General features: G+C 51.7%; 1 protein-coding gene across 2 annotated transcripts in view; it reads left to right on the top strand.

The window, feature by feature from the left end:
- Positions 1 to 1733: 1733 nt before the first annotated feature.
- Nkain1 (sodium/potassium transporting ATPase interacting 1) overlaps positions 1734 to 11214 on the top strand; it is a 46748-nt gene continuing 37267 nt past the window's right edge. For both annotated transcript variants that reach the window (XM_057784355.1, XM_057784354.1), the window contains exon 1: positions 1734 to 2079. In XM_057784355.1, coding sequence (XP_057640338.1) covers positions 2026 to 2079 — 54 coding nt within the window. In that variant the 5' untranslated portion in view covers positions 1734 to 2025. The remainder of the gene's footprint in view (positions 2080 to 11214) is intronic.

The raw sequence follows: 11214 nt of genomic DNA, 5'->3' as shown, positions 1-11214 counted from the left end.
CTAGTAAGCAGCACCCCTCCAAGGCCTCTGTATCAGCTCCGGCCTCCAGGTTCCCCTCCTGTTGGGCTTCCTGTCCTGACTTCCTTCAGTGTCCTCACTGGGTTCACAGTCTCCTTCAGGAAACAAAGGCAAAGGATGTTCTTGAACGAGCTATCATGGAGGTAGCAAAGGTTGGGATGAGCCAGAGAAGGGTGACCAAGGGTCAAGGAGTGAGGCCTCAGCTGAAATGCTGAAGATGAACCGGAATCCTCTGCACTGCAAATGGGGACCCCAGAGTAGAACCATACTGGGCCTGAGAGATGGCTTTGGGGAAAGGGCATTTGCCACTGCGTACAAAGACCTGAGTTTGATCTCTGGGACCCACATCGGGGGAATCTGATTCCCGTACATTATCCTCCTTTGAGAGCCATGAAGGCGCTCTAACATGCATGCACCCAAACACAGATGCGCAACATAAATAAAGAAAAAAGAGCAACCCTAAAAGCAGGGAGGGGCCAGAGAGAATGGTGGCCAGGATTCAGTAGGGCAGGATGGAGAATAAATGACCTGGGACAGGGGTTAGTTCAGGCTTTGAGCGAGGTGCCTGTGGCGTATGGACATTCAACAGCCTGGCAGGACTGCTCAGAGCAGAGCAGAACCCTGTCACTGTGTGGAGAGAGACAGCCTGGGTTTGTGAGAGTTGACTAACCATCCATATGACGGTCTGAGCACAGTGTCAGCATGGAGGAGGGAATGGACTTTGGCTGAAAAGGGGATCCTGTGGGGTACCAGCACACCTGAGGATTGTCTCTTTTGTGGGAAAACGTCTCTTTGGAGACTTTGATAAAAGCTGGGAGCCAGTCCCCACATAAAGTCATGCTCTGCGTATCATTTTAGGGATTGCACAGACTCCAGAAAGCCTAGCTAGTCTTGGAAACGGCTGGACACAGCTGTCATTCCCTAACAATGACCAAGAAAAATCCCCACTGCTATCCTAACTGCTTCTTGTGAGAGTGTGTGTGGGAGGGGGAGCCGGTCTGAGTAAGTGGGATGATTGGTTGCCTCAGGGAATAACCTACAAGGCCTTTTGTTCTGTTGTTGACTAAGCAAGGGCTCAAATCCACGGCTTTATGCACGCTTGTCTTGTGTGTTTTTAAGACGGTTAGTTGGGCATAGTGGCTTATTTGTGTAATCCCAGGATTTGGGAGGCTGAGGCAGGAGGATCTCCTAAAAGCCACCCTGGGGACCTATCTGGTCCCTGAGCTATGAGGACTCATGGGAACTGAAGAGTGCTTCAAGCGTACCTCTGGCTTCCAGAAACCCCGGATACATCAGAAGGATAGTGGGAAGGAAGAAAATGTGTCCAGGAAACCAGGAGGGCTGGCAAACTGCGTTTAGAACGCAGATGGAAACAGAGGACAAAGTTGGAACCCCAGTGCTCTCCTGGCAGGGTGGCTCCGGCTCACTCAGCAGGCCAGGCTAAGGGCTAAAGCTCGGTTCACACGACTGCCTGCGAGGGACTTTTTCCTACTTTGCTCGTGAAGCCCCCGGGGTTGGGTCCAGAGAGGTAATGTGATCAGCCCAAGGTGACACAACCAGCGAACAGCAGCCTCGAGGCGACCCAGAGCTGCCAGCTCGCAGGACCCGCACTCTTCCACTTCGCTCCACGCCCCTCCCCTCCCCCGCCCCCCTCGCTCTTCCGCCCCTCCCTTGCCTCCCTCCCGGGTGGCGGCCGAGCCACGTGGTGGGCCGGGAAGCGGCAGCCGCCGAGCGCTCGGGCGGCTGCCCCAGCTGGGCAGTGCTGCACCGCGCCGCGCCCGGTGCCTGCGGGGGCCGCTGCGCGCTGGCCGGCGCCGCGGGCGGGAGGTGTTCCGACGGCCGGCCGCAGACAAAGGAGACGCCGCGGAGCCCGAGCGGACCCCGCGCACCATGCACTCGGGGCGCGGGTGGCCGGCCGCGGCTCTGGGGATCCGGCCCTAGTCGCCGGCCCCGCCGCCCCGGGGCGCCATCGGGACGACGCGGCCCCGCGCGGCGCGAGGAGGAGCCATGGGCAAGTGCAGCGGGCGCTGCACGCTGGTCGCCTTCTGCTGCCTGCAGCTGGTGAGCGGGGCGGGGTGGGGCCGCAACCGCGCGTGGGCGCCACCCGGTGTGTGGGGTGGCCGGGCGGAGCCTGCCCCGCGCGGGCCGGCTTGTCCCTTTGTGTGCGCTCTTCGCCTCAGCCCCGCGCTCGCGCGCACGGTCCAGCGCGCCTGGGCTGCACGCGTCGGCTTGTACTGTGCGCGTGGGCTCCCGCTGGGGCTGCGCCCCGGGACTGTGGCTCCCTAGGGTTTGGGGGGTGTGTCCGAGGCTGGTCTGTGCACTCGGCGAGGTCTCTGACCGCATGTTTCCCTTCAAATCGCTGGTTCCGTGGGTACCCAAGTCCCCTGGGCTCCGCCCCTGTGAGTGTCTCTCACAAAGTCTCTTTCTGCTCCTGTGTGTGTCTCTGGAATGTTTTTAGATTTCTGGCCATTTCTGCTTCCTGTTTGTATGGTGGGACCTGGGACGCTTAAGAGCCTTCAGCCGTCCTTTGTGCTTCTTTTTTGCTTCCCGGAGTCCTCCTGACTGGGTGACCAGAGATAGAGAGCTATCTCCGTGAGGAGGGTCACCAGGAATTGATGTATCTTGAGCCAACCTGATTTGGCAGGCATGGGACCCACTCTGTGGCTTTGATCTGGCCACCGAGTCCCCCAACGTCCCAGGAGCCATCTGTTCCATCAGCAGCGGGGTGGGGTCAGGTAAAGAGTGCCCTGGTCCCATTGGATGGGGACACTTAGTGTCCTGGGAAGAATCAGATCCTCTGGGGACTCTGTGCTGGCCCCAGTTTGGAGAAATGATGTCTTTGACTGGGGAGGAGGGGGGCAGCAGACTGAATCTGGAGGCTAAGAGTAGTTGAGGTCCTGGCCTGTGAACTGGGAAGGTGACAGAAGAGAGGCAAGGGTCTCCTGCCTCCCTTGGACCTGGGCTCCAACACCTATGGGCTTTACTCCTTCTTTCAGCAGTGGCAGATAGAAACTGCAGACAGCACTGGGTCTAAGGAGGAGTCAGGGGTGCCTCTGTCTCACTTCTGTGGGTCCCTGCATCTGGGGCAGCTTTCTGACCTGCATGTGCCTCCTGCCCCCACCCCCACAGGTGCAGAGGGTGTTGGAGGGGCTTTGAGTGGGGTGTGTAGGTGACCCCTGTCCTCTCGATTTTCCTCTTGAGAAAGCAGCCCTAAGCCTGCCATCCACAGCATTGTCCTCTTGGGCTCCATTAGAACCTCCTCTACCCCAAGATTGGTGGCCCAGTGTCTGCCCCTCACAAGGCCACCTGGTCTGTCAGACGTCCATTCTCAAGGACGGCAGAGGGGGTTAATGGCCACCAGATAGGCTGAAAACTTCAAAAGGGCAGAAATAGCTCATTTTGTTCTTGTTAAATCCCCAGCAGCTGGACGGACTTTGACACCTCATTAATATTTGTAAACTAAATGAAGAACCGGTTATTTGGCAAATCTGGGCTCACAGTAGAAACATTCTTCTGTATCTTTTTGTTTTGTTTTTCGAGACTGGGTTTCTCTGTGTAACCGCCCTGGCTGTCCTGGAACTCACACTATAGACCAGGCTGGGCTGGAACTCACAGAGATCCTCCTGCCTCTGCCTCCCAAGTGCTGGGTTAAAGGTGTGCACCACCACTGCCCAGCTCCTGTATCTATGTTGAGGAACACAAAATGCCAAGAAATCTTCAGACTTTTCAGAAGATTCCTTTTCTTTAAAAAAAAATTTTGGAGTCGGGCGATGGTGGCGCACGCCTTTAATCCCAGCACTCGGGAGGCAAAGGCAGGCGGATCTCTGTGAGTTCGAGACCAGCCTGGTCTACAGAGCTAGTTCCAGGACAGGCTCCAAAGCCACAGGGAAACCCTGTCTCAAAAAACCAAAAAAAAAAAAAAAAAAAATTTTGGAGATTTGTTAAAATTGTGTGCGTGCGAGCATCTGTGCATAGGTACTCAAGGCGTCCTGAAGAGGCCGTGGTGCCCTGGAGCTGGGCATACAGGTGGCGAATGCTGGCATCCTAACTCAGGTCTTCTGCCAGAACAGTGCGCTCTTAACTGCTGAGCCACCCTCCAGTACTAAGGATCCCTTTCTGGTTTTGTTTGCTTGTTGTGTTTATTTGTTTGAGACATGTTCTAACTCTGCAGTCCAGGCTGGTCTTGAACTCTCAGCCCCCTCTGATGGATTACAGGATGGCTAGCTTAAATTTTAAACTACATTTTTTCTGTCTGTTTTACTTTTTTCAAGACAGGGTCTCACTCTATATAGCTCCGGCTGTTCTGGAACTTACTAGGTAGACCAGGCTGGCCTTGAACTCAGGGATCCGCCTGCCTTGTCCTCCCAAGTGCTGGGATTAAAAGTGTTTGCTGCCACCACCCAACTTTAAACTACATTTTTTTAAACTTAAGAACTGATGTGCATATATTATGGAGTGAATAAGTAAGTGCTCAGAGAGTGGAAAGCAGGGCAAGTTTTCCCATCTCTCTGCCTGATGCCCTCCCATAGGTGGCCCTGTAAGCAGCTTGTCAATGCTCACTCTCCAGTACTGTTGCTAACTCACTGGGGCCAGCTACTCTTGTGAGTGCCTTTCCCTGAGTTAATGCATTTATTAACCTTCATTGTGAAGCAATGATCTAATTTGCTTAGAGGGATCCAGGCATGGGACCAGCCTCCTCTTTTGCCTTAGCTTTATCATAAGTAGCTCTGGCCTTGGTACACTGGGGTACCTAGAGAGGTGCTCACCCATCTAGGGAAGCAGAAGTGGTACAGGGGGTCTCCCAGCCCCCAAGGTTTCACATCCAAAGCGACGCCCATTCTTTCATCAACACTGAGATGCCTTAGATGGGACCTGGGTGGGATTCCACTTCTCTCACGCCCTGGTTGGCTTGGGCAGCTTGTGGGGGCTACATGAGATAATTTAGGCAGCTCTGGGGGAGTTGGGGGGGACTTGAAAATTGGTCTCCTGGCTCTGTCGCTCTGTCTGAGCTGATTGCAGAGAGGGTCCCTCCAGCTGTCACTCAAGAACCCCCTAGAGCCCCTGCAGCCTGGCAGCTTCCAGAATGTGCTCTCAGGATGGTGAATGTGCCAGCCTTAGGGGAGAAGGAGGCTCAGCTTTCTCATCCAAAGGACTGAGGTATTAAAGAGGCAGTTAGTTATTTTTCAGCTGAAAGCCTAAGGAAAGAAAGGATCGTTTTCTTCTTCCAGAGTTGAGGCATCGTAATGAAGCAAGCCAGTTCCAAACCGTTCTCTGGGGGGAGCTGTTTTGTTTGGGGCATAGAGGTGGAGCACAAGGGATGGAGCGTTAGAGGAAGCAAACCGGGACTGTGTCATTGAGGGGAAAAAGTTAAGGTAATAATCGAGGCTCTGGACCTTGAACGGAGTCCTCTGAGTTCCAGATCTCTCTGTCACATAGTCATTTCCTGGCTGTGTGTCCTCGGATGAGTGTCTCTGTCTCTCTCTTTCTCATTTTTTTTTTTCTGTTTTAATTTCTGTCTTTAGTGTATGTGTGTGCAGATGCCATGGCATGTGTGTGGAGGTGAGAGGACAGCATGCAAGAGTTGGTTCTCTCCTTCCACCATTGGCTCCAGTGATCACACTCAGGTTGGCAGGCTTGGCAGCAAGCACCTTTACTTTCTGAGCCATGGTGCTTGCCTGTTGTTGATTTCCTTATTGTTGTTGTTTCTGGTTTTGTTCTCTTGTTGTTTACTGTTGTTTTTAATTTTGAGACAGAGTTTTTCTATGTGGCCCTGGCTGTCCTGACCAGACTAGCCTCAAACTCAGAGATTCATCTGCCTCTGCCTCCCAGGTGCTGGGATTAAAGGCGTGCGCCACCACCGCCCAGCTATGTTGTTTTTAATTTTTTTTTTTTTTTTTTGGTTTTTCGGGACAGGGTTTCTCTGTGGTTTTGGAGCCTGTCCTGGAACTAGGCTGGTCTCGAATTCACAGAGATCCGCCTGCCTCTGCCTCCCAAGTGTTGGGATTACAGACGTGTGCTACTGTGCACTACCGCCCTTCTCCAAAGCTCAGCTTTGTTGTCTCTCATGTATAAACAGTTCCCGAGGGTGTAGATGCACAGGAATGCACATGCATATGAAATATGAAGGCCCTTGTTGATCAAGTCAGTGTTTCCCCCAGCCCCTTCTGCCATTTGTACCTTACAGTGATCCTAGATCTCACTGATCTGTTTATCTCACAGGCCAGCAAACACCAGAAGTCCCCTTGTCCCCGCCTCACACACAGCTGCCCCCAGCTTTCTTAGGTGGGTGCTGGGGGTTTAACGGGTCCTTATGCTTGAGTGTCAAGCACTGGATTGAAAGAGCTGTCTCCTGGCCCCCAAGTTCCTGATTCTTAGGGTTATAGGGGTTGCCTCCTCCGAGCTGTGACTAAAGCATATGCGGGGGTGGGGGGTGGGTGGGGGGTGTCTTGTGCCTTCCTTTACAGGAAGTGGCAGGTACTGGGACCCTGAGCTTCTACCCTGCTCCACCCTCAACGTTCTGCACATTTGTGCATCTGCTTCACCTGTTTTGTTTACTTCCCCCATCTATGAAATACGGAGAATCTGCAGCTTGGTTCCTGGGATCCCAGCTCTGCCTGCCTGAGATCTGAGGGGACATCTGAACTGGTGTGGAGGTTTTGTAGTTTCCTCTGTTCGCAGACCCTCTCTGGCCCTTCGGTTTCCTGGGTTCTAATTACTGTAACATGTTGACATTATTAATTCCGTTCTCACCCTGATTTTCGCTCATTTGCATATTTTCTCTCTCTTCTCCCCTCCTTCCCAAGCTCTCACGGCCACTCTGTTCTGGTGAGGGGATGAACCAGGGACATTCGCCCCAGGGACTCATCATGGGTTTCTTCATCGCAATCATTATCGCTCCCGTTTCAGGAGGCCTGTGCTAAGCACTTTGTATGCATTACCCCATTTAACCAAATGAGCTTACATATGTAAAGTGCTTGGCAGAGTGCCTGGCACATGTTAAACGATCAATAAACGCTAGCCGGCTTCCTGCCTCTGCCCTTCGCATTGTCTTAATTCCACACGCTGGGATGGATGGTTTTATGATCCCCTTTTTCAGATGAGGAAATTGAGGTGGCCAGGGGTGAAGAGGTTTGCCCAGGGTCACCAAGCTAGATGGTTGACAGAAGCTGAATGCCACCACCCTTGAAAAAGGTCTTGAGCCGGGCGGTGGTGGCGCACGCCTTTAATCCCAGCACTTGGGAGGCAGAGGCAGGCGGATCTCTGTGAGTTCGAGACCAGCCTGGTCTACAAGAGCTAGTTCCAGGACAGTCTCCAAAACCACAGAGAAATCCTGTCTCGAAAAACCAAAAAAAAAAAAGAAAAAAAAAAAAAAGAAAAAGGTCTTGATGTCATACAGTTCCAGCTTTGAGTTTCTTCATCTCACGTGAGGTGTTAATGCTATTGTGTATTGTGTCCCCATTATGAACTGGCACGGGCTTCCTACTCTGGTGGTTCCTGTGGCAACTCCGTGTGACCTTGGACTGATGCATTCTCCACAGGCCACAGGTTCTCATCCCCACCTCACAGAGCGATAGAAAGGCTTTTCTTAGCCAGGTGTCAGGCACATAGTAGGTAATCGGAAAAAAAATGGTGGAACCGTCCTCCCCACCCCCTTTTGGAAAGCTCTTTGCTTTCTGGAAGGTGGTGGGTGAATGAGGGGGAAATAACTCGGCTTCCAGCTGAGCCGAGAGTAATGACGTGAAACGTGGTCAAGCTGATGGATGTCGTTATTAGTGATAGTGATGGTGAGGATGGAGGGAGGCGGCTCTGGGGGCCTGTGCGCCACAGCAGCCACAGCTGGAAGCTTCTGGCTCGTTCTCAGGCACCGACTCTTCACCTGGGGCTTGCGGTCCTAGGGGTGTGAAAGTGTCCTGGTCACTTTTGTTCTTCTGTTCCTTGTGGACAGAATGAAGCTGGGAGATCTGCTCCCTTGAGCAGGACTCTGGGGCCAGCAATGGCCCCTTTGCAGGGTGGGTGGGACGGTGAATGGTGGGAATGAGAACTGCAACTGTGTGATCAGGGGGGCATTGCTGCCCCTTCTCACCTATGAAATAGAGCAGCCCTTTGGCTGCATGGCAGTCTGGGGACATGGTGAGATGGTGTCCTGACAGTGTCGGGCATGAACCTGGCTGGGAAGGCACTCCCCACAACTGGGGAGTCACTCAGCCCCATTTCTGCCTAGATCGGAAATTTTACTGATCAAGGTCATTCCTATAAAAGATCCATGTTTATCCAGGTTTGTCATAATCCTCTCCATTATTATGGAGAGAGAGGTGGGGTTTCTCTGAGTAGCCCTGGTTGTCCTGGAACTCACTTTGTAGACCAGGCTGGCCTTGAACTCAGAGACCCAACTACCTCTGCCACTCAAGTGCTAGGATTAAAAGCATCTGCCACTATTGCCTGGCTTCCTTTTTACTTTTTAAAAGATTTATTTTTAAAGCCGGGTGGTGGTGGTGCATGCCTTTAATCCCAGCACTCGGGAGACAGAGGCAGGCGGATCTCTGTGAGTTCGAGGCCAGCCTGGTCTACAAGAGCTAGTTCCAGGACAGGAACCAAAAGCTACGGAGAAACCCTGTCTCGAAAATCAAAAAAAAAAAAAAAAATTTTTTTTAATCATGTGTCTGCTTGAGCGCAGGTGCCCTTAGAGGTCAGAGCTGGAGTTACAGGAGTGTTGGGAACCACCTGATGTGGGTACTAGGCATCAAACTCAGGTCCTCTGAAAGAATAGCAAGTGTTCTTAACTACTGAACCATCTCTCCAGCCCTCCTCTTCCTTTCTTCTCTCTCTCTGTCTTTTTCTCTCTTTCTCTCTCCTCTCCCTCCTTCTTTCTGTGGCTTTTGTTTTTGTTTTTTGTTTGTTTTGTTTTTGAGATAGGGTTTCTCTGTAGCTTTGAAGCCTGTCCTGGAACTAGCTCTTGTAAACCAGGCTGGCCTCGAACTCACAGAGATCCACCTGCCTCTGCCTCCCGAGTGCTCAGATCAAAGGCGTGTGCCTTTAAAGACCAGGTCTTGTGTAGCCCAGGCTGGTCTCAAATCCTGATCCTCTTGCTTCGCTGTCCCAAATATTGGGATTATAGGAATACACCGTGCCCAAGACTTCATTTCCTTATGTGGAATGTGTGGGGCTGGGTGGGGAATAATCCCGTCTTTCTATGTGGGGTCTGCTATGAGCCTGGCATTGTGCATGCTTGCCCCTTGATGTTTTCTGGTTTATTCACGACTTCATAAATAGTAGATAAATGACAGCCTCTATAACTTGGCACTCAAGAGACTGGGACAGGGGTTGCAGAGTTTGAGACCAGTCTGCTTTGTACAGTGAATTCCAGCTAACCCAGGCTATGAAATGAGACCCTGTCTTAAAACAAGCAAACAGCCACATACATGGGAGCCAGGAGTGATGGCCTATGCCTTTATCTCAGTATTTGGGTGGGAGGGACAAGCTGATCTCTATGAGTCCCAGGCCAGCCTGGACTACAGAGTGAATTCCAGGACAGCCAGTGCAGCATAGTGAGACCCTGTCTCAAAAAATAAAACAAAAAACAACAAAAAACTGGAGCTGGTGATGCATATCTCTGATGTCAGCACTCAGGAGGCAGAGGCAGGAGGATCTTTGTAAGTCTGAGACCTGCCTGGTCTACAGAGCAAGTTCCGGGGCTCCAAAATGAAGCCATGGTTCAAAAAGGAAATGAAACAACAACAACAAAACAAGAGGCCAATAATATTGCTCAGCTGGCATTAGCACTTTGCTAAGCAAGCCTGGCAGCTTGAGTTCAATTCCCAGGACCCACATGACAGTGTGGGGAGAGAAATCAAGTCCACAAGTTGTCCTCTGACGTCCATGTGTGCCTCACGGCACATAAGCCTCTCATCATGTATACATACACAAAAGAAAATTAATTTTATTTTATTTTGTGTGTACTTGTGTTTTGCCTTTGTGTATGTCTGTGTGTCATGTGTGTGCCTGGTACCCACAGAAGCCAGAGGATAGCCTCAGCCTCCCTGAACTGGAGTTATGGGGCAATTGTAAGCCACCATTTGGGTGTTGGGAATCGAATTCAGGTCCTCTGGAAGAGCAGTCAGTGCTCTTAACTACTGAGCTGTTTCTCCATCCCCTACAATAGTAATATCTTCGCGGGGCAGGGGAGGGGCAAGTGAAACGGTTCAGCTGGTAAAGGCACTTGCTGCCAAGCCTGATGTCCTGCATATATGAAGCCTTGGGTTCAGTCCCGGCGCCACATACACTGATGTGGTAGTACGTGCACACAGACTTCAGGAAGTTGAGGTAGACCAGAAGTCCAGGTTATCTTTGACTACACAGTGGGTCTGAGACCAGCCTGGATTGCATAATATCCTGATATATATCAATCAGGATGCGGCTCCAAGCCGTGGAGTAGAGCTGATTGTCTTGTCCCTGGCTTTCCCTGCCCTAACCTAGAGAGCAGCAGGGGTTATTCTGAGACTGACTGAGAGCTTTGAATGTCAACACACACCTCCCTTCTGGGGACATTCATTTCTGTCAGTGCGGTAGGAACTGAACACAGAGGTTTGGGATGAACTTGGTGGTAGGTTTCTTCTCTTCTCTTCTCTTCTCTTCTCTTCTCTTCTCTTCTCTTCTCTTCTCTTCTCTTCTCTTCTCTCTCTCTCTCTCTCTCTCTCTCTCTCTCTCTCTTTCTTTCTTTCTTATGGTTTTTCAAGACAGGGTTTCTCTGTAGCTTCGGAGCCTGTCCTGGAACTAGCTCTTGTAGACCAGACTGGCCTTGAATTCACAGAGATCCAGCTGCCTCTGCCTCCCAAATACAGGGATTAAAGGTGTGCCAGTGGTAGGTTTCTACTTTGCTGGCCCTGCATCTCAAAAAAGTTGATAGATGTAAGGGGTACAGGTGTGGATTGGGGAACTCCCAGCTCAAGGTCTACCTGGGCTTTGTGTTCCATCCTGCCTTTACAAGTCCAGTGGCCTTGGGCAAGACAGTATCTCTGAGCTTCCACCTGCACTATTCTAAGCTGAGGTAATCATAACCTGCCTGCATGTTGTTGGGAAATCCCCTTGAGTGCAGAGCATTGGAGCCAAAAGGTTCTGCTAGATGCTCTGGGACAGGAAAAGCCTGTCTCCTTCCTCAACAGCAGAGGAGCAGGGTGGAGCAACAGTTCTGTTTAGTCA

This window comes from Chionomys nivalis, chromosome 11 (assembly GCF_950005125.1).
Source record: "Chionomys nivalis chromosome 11, mChiNiv1.1, whole genome shotgun sequence".
In the NCBI taxonomy this organism is placed as follows: domain Eukaryota; kingdom Metazoa; phylum Chordata; class Mammalia; order Rodentia; family Cricetidae; genus Chionomys; species Chionomys nivalis.
The sequence above is the reverse complement of the archived record's forward strand: the minus strand, read 5'-3'. Positions and strand labels throughout refer to the sequence as shown.